General features: G+C 40.4%; 1 protein-coding gene across 1 annotated transcript in view; it reads right to left on the bottom strand.

Annotated features, from left to right (window-relative positions):
- LOC139401164 (low-density lipoprotein receptor-related protein 1B-like) overlaps positions 1-14609 on the bottom strand; it is a 430219-nt gene that overhangs the window by 229700 nt on the left and 185910 nt on the right. Inside the window, exons 4-7 of the mRNA XM_071145604.1 lie at positions 8303-8422; positions 7615-7743; positions 3740-3997; positions 2801-2963 (exon numbers count right to left, since the gene is read on the bottom strand). Coding sequence (XP_071001705.1) covers positions 2801-2963; positions 3740-3997; positions 7615-7743; positions 8303-8422 — 670 coding nt within the window. The remainder of the gene's footprint in view (positions 1-2800; positions 2964-3739; positions 3998-7614; positions 7744-8302; positions 8423-14609) is intronic.

Below are 14609 nucleotides of genomic sequence, written 5' to 3'. Positions count from 1 at the left end.
GTATTTGGCTCCATCCATCTTCCCATCAATTTTAACCATCTTCCCTGTCCCTGCTGACGAAAAGCAGGCCCAAACCATGATGCTGCCACCACCATGTTTGACAGTGGGGATGGTGTGTTCAGCTGTGTTGTTTTTACGCCAAACATAACGTTTTGCATTGTTGCCAAAAAGTTCAATTTTGGTTTCATCTGACCAGAGCACCTTCTTCCACATGTTTGGTGTGTCTCCCAGGTGGCTTGTGGCAAACTTTAAACAACACTTTTTATGGATATCTTTAAGAAATGGCTTTCTTCTTGCCACTCTTCCATAAAGGCCAGATTTGTGCAATATACGACTGATTGTTGTCCTATGGACAGAGTCTCCCACCTCAGCTGTAGATCTCTGCAGTTCATCCAGAGTGATCATGGGCCTCTTGGCTGCATCTCTGATCAGTCTTCTCCTTGTATGAGCTGAAAGTTTAGAGGGACGGCCAGGTCTTGGTAGATTTGCAGTGGTCTGATACTCCTTCCATTTCAATATTATCGCTTGCACAGTGCTCCTTGGGATGTTTAAAGCTTGGGAAATCTTTTTGTCTTCAAATCCGGCTTTAAACTTCTTCACAACAGTATCTCGGACCTGCCTGGTGTGTTCCTTGTTCTTCATGATGCTCTCTGCGCTTTTAACGGACCTCTGAGACTATCACAGTGCAGGTGCATTTATACGGAGACTTGATTACACACAGGTGGATTGTATTTATCATCATTAGTCATTTAGGTCAACATTGGATCATTCAGAGATCCTCACTGAACTTCTGGAGAGAGTTTGCTGCACTGAAAGTAAAGGGGCTGAATAATTTTGCACGGACAATTTTTCAGTTTTTGATTTGTTAAAAAAGTTTTAAATATCCAATAAATGTCGTTCCACTTCATGATTGTGTCCCACTTGTTGTTGATTCTTCACAAAAAAATACAGTTTTATATCTTTATGTTTGAAGCCTGAAATGTGGCAAAAGGTCGCAAAGTTCAAGGGGGCCGAATACTTTCGCAAGGCACTGTATCGTGAATCGTAAAAAAAATAGAGATATGATTTTTATGCCATGATGCCCAGCCCTAATATGAAGGAAACATTTTGGGGAATGAAGTGGGGAATACATTGCGAGAATGTGAGAAATCAATCTAACATCCGTGTATCAATAAACATTTCACTTCACAGGAATCATTTTGCTGTGCAGAGTAGACACTGCATTATTTAGAGATAGAGGAGCTATACTGAGAACCAGAGGCATGCATCTGAAGTTAGATTGAATAATCTGGACACTGAGGTTAGCTGAGGGAAAGAACTGTAAATGTTTTATCCATCAAATTAGTTCAGAGTACATATTAGCTTTAAGAGGACAGGTATAATCGAGGCTCGTATATAACCGCCAAGTAACACACGTTGAGATGAGAAGCTCCAGTGCTCTCATTCTGATATTGTTTGCACTGTGAATGGTCTTTGCTCTGCTAAGAGCCCTGGTGCTACGATACAGCGTCTCTCAGAGAAAGGCTTCTCATTAAAAAGCTGCTCTGAATGCATGCCCATTGCCTGTTCTTATAACCTCATGAATATAATGGGGCTGACTCTCTCTGTTGAGCTCCTGGGTTCCTTCTCCCTGGGAATATTACAACAGAACAGAAGCCCTTTTAGCTGCTGATGACTCCATAATCAGGCCTCCATTCTCTCCTTGGAGGACTCTTTGTATTGCCTCACTTTTCACTTGTTCTCTCCCTCCTCCATACATTTCAGGATTTACAGTTTGAAGCAAGAGTTTCAGAGAGCCATTTTGTCTCACCAAACAGTGGCTTGGGTACTTTGCTGTGGTGACAGAAACACAAATGGGGAGTTTTATACTGGGGGATGTGAGGGGAAATCAGTGAATACTAATATCAATCAAATATATTTATAAAGCCTATTTAACATCAGCCGATGTCACAAAGTGCTATACAGAAACCCAGCCTAACCCAGCAGAAGCATGGTGGCTAGGAAAAACTCCCTAGAAAGGCAGGAACCTAGGAAGTAACCTAGAGAGGAACCAGGCTCTGAGTGGTGGCCAGTCCTCTTCTGGCTGTGCCGGGTGGAGATTATAACAGTACATGGCCAAGATGTTCAAACGTTCATAGATGACCAGCAGGGTCAAATAATAATAATCACAGTGGTTGTAGAGGGTGCAACAGGTCAGCTCCTAAGGAGTAAATGTCAGTTGGCTTTTCATAGCCGAGGATTCAGAGTTAGAGACAGCAAATGCTGTAGAGAAAGAAAGAGTCGAAAACAGCAGGTCCGGGACAAGGTAACCAAGGTAGTGACAGTGGGAGCTGTCTGGAGCACTGCCTCCCCAGCAAATTATGCTAGACATGCTCTGAAAGTAAAGCAAATATCTGCAATCATGCATATTGTTACATGGTACGGTAGGCTACAGGTTTTAAAGACTTAACATTTAGAGAAAGGCTTTTATTCAATCAATTGAACACACTGTAGTGGGTTTCTGGAATGCTTTTTCAGAAGTGCCAGTTTTGAAGTGTTTACTACCCCGATCTGTGATGTGTTACAGTGGAAAACAAACACACTTCTAGAAGTGCTATCTGGAAAAAAAAACACTATATGCAGTTGATTGAATAACAGCCAACTGGTTTCTATGTCATTTAAAATGGACACTCAAAAATGCATACGATGGGTATGTGACAAGATCAGTGACAATAGATGGATCCAATGAAAGTCAGGGATACTATAGGTTGCTCTTATAATTGTCAGTCAAAGTCAAAGAAAGTGTACAAAGCTAACTCACCCCATAAGTGGATCCACAGCGATTCCTTTAGGATTGGTCAGATCTAAATCTATAATGGTGACGCAGGTGTCCCCAACACGGTTGCAAACAAATATCCTGTCGCTTACACGGTCCACAAAGTAAAAGTTTCCAGTGAGCCAATCGATGGTCATATGCTCTACATCTATGGAGAAAAACAAAGAATGTCATTAAATTCTTGCCATTAAACCTTTCTTTTATCAAATATATTTGTATCAAATTACATGTTGTGAGGATAAACCTGTTAATCTTCCATTATGTTAGATCACATTTTCTCATTTCCATTCATTTTATTTACTAAAGGTAAAGACACATAACTGAATGTAAGGTACTGTATGTGTAGTAAGTTTGGAATCTGACATTGATGGAATACTGAGCGTGAGCAGCATTCCTTAAATTCTTGAATAAACAGGATAGAATAGCTAGGTTGTCTTAAACACATGTGCCTAAAGCATTCCAAACCTAATTGCACTACAATGACCCTGAAGTAGAAAGTGACCATGGGAAGTTCATTGGGTAAGCATTTCCTACACTCTTAAAGGTGCCATCTACAACCTAAAATAGATCCTCGGCTGTCCCCATAGGAGAACCATTTGAAGAACCATTTTTGGTTCCAGGTAGAACCCTTTTCTACAGAGGGTTCTACATGGAACCTAAAAGGGTTCTATCTAGAACCAAAAAGGGTTCTCCTATGGGGATAGCCAAATAACCCTTTTGGAACCCTTTTTTCTAAGTGTACATTGTGAAAGTTAGTGGGAAAAATAGAGACATAGAGGGAGGCAGAGGTAGGGAAAGAGTGAGACAGGGAGCATTTTAAGGGTTTCTGAAGGGGCATGTCTGAGTGTGCTTGATAAATCAATAGTTGCTAAACATTGTAAGCGAGAGAATTTCCTTGACAACTTGACACAATAAAATACGTACTTTGTAAACTTTGTACTGTTTTGATATCCTTTTCCATTGTAAATCCATTCAGATTCTTCATCTTAGCACAGCGAAGCCTTCCAGTGGAATCTGAGGATAGAAGCCAACACACTTCCTCTTCCTGGTAATAGTAATCCAATGAAAGGGATCCATATTTATCCAACAGTCTCAAAGTCTGTAGATTAGATCCGTTTAGTCTTGTGGTTGCTATGTGATCTGACCTTACAATCAGCAGAGCTGGAGGACTGTCGCCAGGGTCTGGAACACAAGAAGAAGAAATAGTGGGGGAAAAATCACCCCAGGAGGACTCCGATGTGGACGATATATAAAAAAAAAACTGAATTTTCTTCAGTTCATTTCTGTAATTTATAACTGAACAGAACAATATCCATAAGGAACGAGCAACACATCAAAGCTACATCAGATTTAATGTTCTCTTCAGCTGTTATCTCTTCCTGACTGCTAAGCTAACACAACCCATGTCTGAGGCCTAATTGACCGTGTACTTTCTCTGCTACTGAGCTCACCCCAAAAAGCCCTGCTTTATCCCGATCCCCCACACAAGTTCAAGTCAGGGCTGGCTCTCCTAATATGGGCAATAAATCAGTGTTTCCACTGTGAAAAACACTTATCTTTACCCTGATCCCTCTAAGCCAACCTTTAGGAGCTGCCTATAACTCCATGAGATACCATTGTAGCATGGAGGGGGCTTTGGTTTTCTCATAGAATCACATTTTCTGCATCCCAAATGGCACTCTATTTCCTATGTAACGCAATACATTTGACCAGGGCCAATAGGGGAATAGGGTGCCATTTGAGGTGCCAGTCAAGCTCTCTGACAAAGACATTGTTCTCTTGAATGCAAAACTGTGGTCTTCATTCAACAAAATATGAACTCTACGTTTCTCTACAGTACTATACAACATGTGTCAAACAAGTCCAGCATTAAAAACATTGTCATCCACCATTAACATAATTTCTAAAACTGCAATTACCTAAGAGAGTTGGAGAGAGACAGTAATATGGTTTTGATTCATGATAATGTAATCAGGTCAAGGGAAAATGTCACAGAATGTTGGTACTGATGGGTTTTGGAGAGTGCAAGGGAAAAGTATTGTATTATATGTCATGACATTGGCCTGTGGGTAAGGTTTATGACCCCCCCCCCCCATAAATCATAAATACCTTCGCTACAGAGGGACTCTTGAATAGCCTTTGATAAACAGAGATTCTGGGAACATCAGAAGGTGGGGTGAAATTAACCATATTTTGGTAATCCAACCAGTTGAACATATGCGTTGGTACTTAATGAATATGATGTCAGTTCGGTTGTCATCTGAGACATTCTCATTGATGATAGGATGACATAAACAGTACAGTGGAAAGTCTACACATTATAGTTATCAGATTCACATGGAATTGTTGTGCAATTTAAATGTTTGAATATTAAATTATTTGGGAGGGGATGAAATGTGATTTTAGCTTCTAAAATGTGAGAATTGGGTTTTCATGAGTGAATTAGGCCTGACTCAGTGGCCCACCCACGTGAAGAAACATTGGTTATAAACTATGAAACACGCCCTCCTCTCCCTTCCTATATAAAGCTGTGACGACAATATAACTTTCTGTTCCGGGTACATTAGGATGACGATCCGATGTCAGAAGGGTTCAGATAATAACTACAGAGCGAAGCCAACCTCAGCGTGAGCTTTGGTTGCGATTGGTATGAACTTTGAACTCTTATTCGCTACAGAAGTGATACCTTCTAGCCATTGAGTTAGCAACAGCAGCTGCAAACGTGGGCTAGGAAAGAACAGACAGAGTATCCCGTCTACCACACAATGACGTTACTACAACGTATTCAATTTACCACCAGAGACATTCTTCCGAGGACAGGAAGATTTCTGTTGGCCAACATGACCAGCATCTACGACCAATCTACCGAAGCGCAGCTCAGAGTAAATATTTATTGCATTTTCCTTTTCCAAATGGGCGGTAATTTAGAATGCATAAGATTCTGTATTTACTATAGAGTAGCTGCCTACGGCCCAATAGAGACATCGCTTTTCCTTTTGTTCTTGTTCCCGCTCTTTCACTCAAACCCAGCCCCCTTTTCTTTGTGTAACCAGCTGTCATATCTGTTCCGTCCGCTAGGGACGTTTTCCTCCATGACATAATTTGTAATCAAGGTATGATTCATTCTGTGTATATGTAATTCTGTGTGATTAGTTAGGTATTTAGTAAATAAATAATTGAACCCAATTTTGTATTGCTGATTCAACTTGTTAGCCAGGGTTCGTGACTATAACCAAGAATTTACAACTTTCAGATGAGACTGAAATAAGGTGACGATTAATATTGACTGCTATTGATAAAAAATATTACTAGGTCTTTAAGAGTTTATTCGGAAGATAACAGCTCTATGAATATTATTTTGTGATGCCCCGACTTTCTGTGTTAATTACATTTACCTGATTAGCTCAATCAGGTAATATTAATTACAGAGAAAGGATTTTATAGAATAGCATGTCATATCACTTAATCTGGCATAGCCAAAGACACAACATATATAATCATAACCTTTTAATTAACATCCTGATGAAAAATTATTGATTAAATGTGGAAGAAGAAAAAATGTGTTTCTGCGGTATATTTAAAAAAAACTATAATTAGATATTAATGCAGAGATCATCTAGATTCAGCCGCAGGCCAATTTTTTCTTGAGTGGATGTTTGGGGGGCCAGAACGTAATTACAAATAATTTGCAGACTGCAAATTGACCAAAAGAAGGCCAAACAGATATATTTGACTAAAACATAATCATTTCAAACCTTGCTTACATTTGTAAACGATCAAGTCTCTATTATGCGTGGGAACACTTGGGAAAATATTTCCAAAATTAAAATCACTTGGAGCTGATTTCCTGGTGTTTTTAGTTTTTATATTTTTAAATATACATATTTATTTTCTGCTCAGAAAACTTGGGGGGCCAACCAAAACTTGCGGGCCACCAATTGGGGAACCCTGCATTAATGTGTTTTTTATCCTCTACCATTTCACCATCTCATGGCCTCTGAGAGAATATGCTCCTGACATTTATATTCATGAGCTTTTACAACTAACGGTAACCCTATAGTTAACCCTGTACTGCAATCCTTCTCCGCTAAATTAATATTAATGTGTGTGAGCATTGGGTTCAGTTAAGTTTATGGGTAATCATATTCAGTTTATTCCTGGTAGGAAACCAGTCACATTGATTAAAAGCTGCAACAGTGTGACTCTCCCCAGCTAGGTGTGCTGCTTTGCTTCAGGCTACTTTCACACAGTAGAGTATGTATCATCATCACATCCTAAAAATGTATCATACATTACGATGGCCAATACAGAAAAACAGTATATGGCACAAGGCTAAATGTTTGTCTGTGTAGACTGGAACACTACTGCATATTGTATTATACCAAACAAATGAAGTGAGTTATTTTTTCAGCTATCGGACCACAAAGTAAATCAAGGCAACGCCAGGTATTGTCTCGCCATAAAACACTCCCTGGGTGTTGAGATGGCTCCCAGTTAAAACCTCGAGATCATTAATTCCCTCATTATCCTAACCTGACCATATCTACTACTGCATTCCCATTCCCTGGTGGAAGATAGATGTGGTCAGTGGTGGAACAAATTCATCTTTCCTATACTGAAGCTACCCAACACTGGAAAACAAGGTTAAGAGGAATTAGGCCTATTCCTATACCCAAGCCCCCAGAATGGTTGAACATAGAAAATTGTACCTTCTATCTTCTAAGTTATTAATAGAAATAAAGACTATATGGCATATATGCAGATGATGTTGTTTTATAATACAGTGTTGTTATTCTCACCTTGTTTGGCTGTGCAGGACGTTCTGTCATTCTGTAAGATGTATCCCTCTGTACAGCTGCATCTATATGACCCGTAGGTGTTCAAGCAGGTTTGGCTACATGCTCCGTACACAGCACATTCATCATGATCTGGGGAGAGAGGGGGAGCCATTTGTAACAAATTAGGTTTGCTCAAACATGACCCAAATACATAAAGCATACTTAATGTGGCCCTCACTGTATCACCTTAGAAATTATTACCACACAACCAAGTGTTGGAAAGTCATTGGATCCTGTAGTGTGAATAAAATCATGGTGCTTTACTGTAGTGAACTGTTATGCATTTACTGTACTATACTATACTGTATGTTGTGAAGCAGAGTTACTGTACATAATTTGAACCATACCTTGGATACAGAACTGAATCTAAAACCCACCAGAGATCCCTCTAACCCCTGACCTCTGATAGAAGTCTCATGTCACAGTATGTCCCAACAGCTGTCAGACCGGACTGGGCTGCTACTGACGGGGTCAGGGGAGAACAACCCTGCCTCCAGACAGATGGTCCTAATTTCCTACAGGCCTCCTGCCTATTCAGTTAATTTGAGAAGTTTGGCCTAGGGTGAAGGAGAGAGGAGAGGAGATAGAGAGAGGGAAAAAGGAGATAGAGGAGAGATGCAACTCGCCCGACAGCATTAACGATGCTTACCTATGCAGCTTGTCCCATCCTCACCGACCTCAAAGCCGTCAGCGCAGAAACAGAAGGTTCCATTTCTCGTCATGACGCAGCCATAGCGGCAACGCAGCTCATGGCAAGCTGACAGCAGCTCTGTAGAGAGAGAGAGAGAGAGAGAGAGAGAGAGAGAGAGAGAGAGAGAGAGAGAGAGAGAGAGAGAGAGAGAGAGAGAGAGAGAGAGAGAGAGAGAGAGAGAGAGAGAGAGAGAGAGAGAGAGAGAGAGAGGAGGGAACACATGTAAATTGCTTTTTGATTTTCTTCTTGCTCCTCAAAGCCCTTCTTTTCCCATCAGTGGAGGAGTTTGACAGTCCTGAGCTCACGGCAGGGATCATTAGGTGTTGCGCAACAGTACAGTCAGAATCTGGGAAATGCCACACAGAAATACAAAATGTGTGGGAAGACAGCCTCTCATGTAGCTGCTAACTCAACATTTAAATGACAGAAGTAGATGTGCTCTCTACAGAGACTTAGAATCTTAGAAACATTATGGAAATTACTAGAGGATAAAAAACGGCTCTCTGTACAGTACTTTCCATTTGCAGACTTAAATCGGCATACTGTGCTGCACACAATCGGGCTAAAGTATTATTGAACTATTTTGCTGCACAGAACTGGCCTAAAGTATTATTGAAGCAGAGTACCCTAAGTTCATTTTAGTTGTCAAGGATGACAGTGGATGACAGTCAATCATTTTTTTTGTAAAAGCAATTTTTAAAGCATTACAGAAACTTTCTTAGCCTCCATATCTTGTAAAGACTCTTTAATACACAACACAATGAAACATTCAAAGCAACCAAAAAATTAAAGACACTGAATCTTTCTCATGAAGACTCAAAATGTTGGGAGTGAACCCCTGCCTATTTTTCAAGCCTGTCGCAAAATACAACACTGCCTCTTTAAGACAAAAAAAATATCTTTACCGAACTCGGTTTTCAAAGATGTCTAGAAAATGCACACGTTTTGTGCTCTTGTAGGAAGCAATCACCCTCCCATTACTGACTACAAATGATCTATAACTGGGCTAATAACTCACTAACTAGCAAAGGATATGAACAAATATACAAATGTGCACACGTCGCTCTCACTTTGATCACAAAACAAGCACATCTACACACAACAGCTCATGCTGTAAAAAATGTCAAGTTCAAAGTGAATGGCACGTAGCGATATATGGCAATGGTCTATTTGCATATAGGTCTACTGTAGCTCTGATTGGTTATGGGGCACTGGTCTGTGTAGAGTACGGCCTGAGTCGTGCCTGTCAATGCAATAGAATCCTACTCCGATGCATTCTGCTTACAACAAAATCTCTTACATATTAGTTTTGTTTCAGTATGTTGCATTGGAAGTCACTAATATTGTGTTGATTCAATCTCAATTCCCACAGTAAAGGGAAACATTGATAGTGTTAACTAATGGGGAAACTCTACAAAGTTGAGTGAAGTTCAATCTCATGTTTCTCTGCGCACACTAGTCTATCGCAAGCAAAGCATTCTAAAATGACTTTGTGGAATACATTAGTGTTTCATTTTGAAACACTTGTCTACATGGAATATAAAATGACTGATAGCAGTTCTGAGAGGGCCAACTTCTTATGTCCCTAGCTAGCGTTCATTCTATTGTTCTGATGTTCTTTGTGTAACACCATTCTCTGTACAGACCGAAACAAAAGACCAGCAATTTAAGACTTGATAGATGTTCAATGGAATAAGTGACAGATAGAAAATAATAAGCTTAAAAAACAGGGAAAGTTTTAATTGCTGAAAATATAGATTTTCTATCGCCGAGCATTAATTACTGTCAAATGGAAACCTTAGGATAAAGGCTGTTCAGGCTACTCATTGATTTGACTTGTTTTCTTCTATTTCCAACAACAGAGCATTTAAAACAATCAGGGAACGTCTCGGCAGAACCAAGCAAACTCCTGACAACATACACTTAGACATCAAGACATCAGTGAGCTCAGCCAATAATCAAAGTCTCAGAACACCACTATCTGTGTGGAGGATATTGGTGTTGTGTTTAGGAATTAAAATGCATCAATGCTGAGGAAGATGACAGTTTTAAAAGCGTAGGAATTTATAGAGGTGTCTTTCCTGTTAGCTTGCTGACACATGAAGATGTATTGGTCGGGTGGTGAGATGGCAGGTGCAATAGACAAGCTGTCTGTGTGGCTGTTGGAAACCAGTACATTAACTGGTAATGATAAAGACATCTCAATTGGATTATTTAATTCTGAAGGCATCTTTGAAATCATCCTGTATGAATGCCAATGCAATACAGTACTGTACACGAAAATATAAACACAGCAAAACGCACACACACACACATTCAAACAAGTATGCACCCACAGCACACAAATGCATGCACGCAAGCGCACACGCGCGCACACACACACACACACACATTCGGTAAGGTAATTAACTGTCTAAATAAATAATATTTTACTGGCAAGAGCTGTATGATACACAGACAATATAATTTTGGTAACAACTGAAAGACATACTTTATTGAAATAGCTCAAATGCACCATTTTGTCTATGTATTTTGTGGCGCGTACTCTCTAAATGCCCCCCTCTCCTATTGTCTATTTTGATCCTTTCATCTAGTACGACTCAGTAAGACTTTATCTTTCATGACATGATAACTGGCATGCTTTCCTGTTCTGTGGGAAGAGAACATGCAAAACAACTAGACGCTGGGCCTAAAGATATCCAAACCAAAGATAATCTGCATATCTAATAGCAGACAAAGCTAGGTAGAAAGTGATGCCTGCCTTCTTCTCTGTGGCTAAAGAAACAGCAAAACCATGGGTAACACCTTACTTAGAATTGTGATACTAGCATTCATAAAGCCTTTAGTCATAATGCCCTACATATGGTTTTATATATTCTGATTGTGTCAGTCTCCTCTAATCATCTCTAGAGATGTTTAATGTCTAACTGGAAGTTTGTTCACTAAGTACCAGGTAAAATCTTTTGAAAATAGAGCATGTTTCTCAATGCCACTTATGCATCAGGGACGAACTACTGTAGAAGAGCGGATACAGAGATACAAAGCGTATAGATAGACTATGTAGTCGGTCAACTCAAAAGACACGCTTTCAGGTGTTATCTTGGAGAACATTTTGAGAAATTGTATAAGGTGTCAACACCCTCTCTTATTAAGCAGACTAGGAGAGAGCTAACATCTTTAAATACAGTGGATTGCGAAAGTATTCACCCCTTTTGGCATTTTTCCTATTTTGTTGCCTTACAACCTGGAATTAAAATAGATTTTTAGGGGGTTTGTATCATTTGATTTACACAACATGCCTACCACTTTGAATATGCAAAATATTTTTTATTGTGAGCATAGTCAGCTTAGGCTGCTACATGATAATCAGCTTGCGTTGCTAGGGTTAGCTAGCTTGTCAGCCTAGCTAGCTCTAGTTCAATGGAAACCGATGCAAACCTGCTGGCTACGTGGCTAGCTAGAACAGTGGTGACAGTCAGGTCCCTATGAGATTCAGTGCTTTAATAAGTGTCATTGTGCAAAAATCTTAGTCGACCAAGAGCTGTCTGTTCCTTCAACCAATCTATATTAAAACGTGTATTTTTCCATTTATTGACACATTCTATGTGCTTTAATCAAATCAACTATATTCACTGAGCTTGTCTGATGCTTTAAGCATACTGCTTGATTAAATAAAGAATTACTAGAGGGAGTCCGACCAGCAAATAATTTGATTGTGCCGGACCGGGCTCAGCATTGCTGTACTGTGTTTAAAAAAAGACAGCGAGTGACTGTGTGACTAGCACCCATTGTGTCTCTCTCCTACCTGCTGCAGCGACCACCAGAGAACATCAAAGTGTTTATCGAGCTGTCCGTGTTGCTGATACTGCAACATAATTAAAGACATTTCTGACTGAAGAGTTATGTTACCGAAATCCATCATTTACAGATGATGCAGATGATGATGTGCAAGTAGAGATACTGGGGTGCAAAAATAGGATAAGTTACAATATGTGGATGAGGTAGTCGGGTGTGCTATTTACAGATTGGCTATGTAAAGGTACAGTGATCGGTAAGCTGCTCTAACAGCTGGTGCTTAAAGTTAGTTATTAGTTATAAGACTCCAGCTTCAGTGATTTTTGCAATTCGTTCCAGTCATTGGCAGCAGAGAACTGGAAGAAAAGGCAGCCAAAGGAAGTGTTGGCTTTGGGAAAGACCAGGGAAATATACCTGCTGGAGCGCGTGCTACAGGTGGGTGTTGCTTTGGTGACCAGTGAGCTGAGATAAGGCAGGGCTTTTCCTAGCATAGACTTATAGATGACCTGGAGTCAGTGGGTTTGGCGACAAATATGTAGTGAGGGCCAGCCAATGAGAGCATACAGGTCGCAGTGGTGGGTAGTATATGGGGCTTTGGTAACAAAACGGATGGCACTGTGATAGACTACATCCAGTTTGCTGAGTAGAGTGTTGGAGGCTATTTTGTAAATTACATTGCCGAAGTCAAGGATCGGTAGGATAGTCAGTTTTACGAGGGTATATTTGGGAGCATGAGTGAAGGAGGCTTTGTTGCGAAATAGGAAGCCGATTCTAGATTTAATTTTGGATTGGAGATGCTTAATGTGAGTTTGGAAGGAGAGTTTACAGTCTAACCAGACACCTAGGTATTTTTAGTTGTCCACATATTCTAAGTCAGAACCGTCCAGAGTAGTGATGCTAGAGGGGCGGGGGGGTGTGGGCAGCAATCGGTTGAAGAGCATGCATTTAGTTTTACTAGCATTTAAAAACAGTTGGAGGCCTCGGAAGGAGTGTTACATGGCATTAAAGCTCGTTTGGAGGTTTGTTAGCACAGTGTCCAAGGAAGAGCCAGTTGTATACAGAATGGTGTCATCTGCGTAGAGGTGGATCAGAGAATCACCAGCAGCAAGAGTGACATCATTGATATATACAGAGAAAAGCGTTGGGCAGAGAATTGAACCCTGTGGCACCCCTATAGAGACTGCCAGAAGTCCGGACAACAGGCCCTTCGATTTGACACACTGAACTCTATCTGAGAAGTAGTTGGTGAATCAGGCGAGGCAGTCATTTGAGAAGCCAAGGCTATTGAGTCTGCCTATAAGAACAGAGTCGATGCACAGTACTGTCTTGTAGGCTGGCTGATGTCTGAGTTAACGGTGATGACCGCTATCAGTGGTTAACTGACTACTAGCTAGTAGCTAGTTAGCTGGCTAGCTGCTAATGGGGTTCCGGTTCTAAAGTGTAAAAAATAGCAGATCCGTACCACATTGGGTGAGGCGGGTTGCAGGAGAGTATTTCTGTCCGTAGATGGAAATTGATATATATATATAAATATAAAAATATATATACATGGGAAGATACAAGAAACAGACGACCAACTGCTATGCCATCTTAGTTTCATGGTTGAATGGTTGAATTGCTGCAAGAAACCACTGCTAAAGGACACCAATAATAAGAAGAGACTTGCTTGGGCCAAGAAACACAAGCAATGGACAGACTGGTGGAAATTTGTCCTATGGTCCAAATTTGAGATTTTTGGTTCCAACGGCTGTGTCTTTGTGAGATGCAGAGTAGGTCAACGGATGATCTCTGCATGTGTAGTTCCCACTGTGAAGCATGGAGGAGGAGGTGTGATGGTGTGGGGGTGCTTTGCTGGTGACAGTGTCAGTGATTTATTTAGAATTCAAGGCACACTTAACCAGAATGGCTACCACAACATTATGCAGCGATACGCCATCCCATTTGGTGTGCGCTTAGTGGGACTATCATTTATTTTTAAACAGGACAATGACCCAACACACCTTCAGGCTGTGTAAGGGCTATTTGACCAAGAAAGAGAGTGTTGGAGTGCTGCGTCAGATGACCTGGCCTCCACAATCACCCAACCTAAACCCAAATGAGATGGTTTGGGATGAGTTGGACCGCAGAGTGAAGGAAACGCAGGCAACTTTTGCATATGTGGGAACTCCTTCGGGACTGTTGGAAAAACATTCCAGGTGAAGCTGGTTGAGAGAATGCCAAGAGTGTGCAAAGCTGTCATCAAGGCAAAGGATGGCTAATTTGATTAATCTAAAATAAAATATATTTAGATTTGTTTAACACGTTTTTGTTACTACATGATGACACGTGTTATTTCATAGTTTTGATGTCGTCACTATTAGAAAATAGTAAAAATATGAAAAAACCCTTGAATGAGTATGTACTCAAACTTTTGACTGTTACTGTAGCTTATGTGCAGCACTGAAGTTAAATTTCTCTAATGAGTTATTGT

The sequence above is a fragment of the Oncorhynchus clarkii genome, chromosome 3, assembly GCF_045791955.1.
Source record: "Oncorhynchus clarkii lewisi isolate Uvic-CL-2024 chromosome 3, UVic_Ocla_1.0, whole genome shotgun sequence".
Lineage (NCBI taxonomy): Eukaryota > Metazoa > Chordata > Actinopteri > Salmoniformes > Salmonidae > Oncorhynchus > Oncorhynchus clarkii.
Note: the sequence above shows the minus strand (reverse complement) of the source record. Positions and strands in the feature narration are given on the sequence as shown.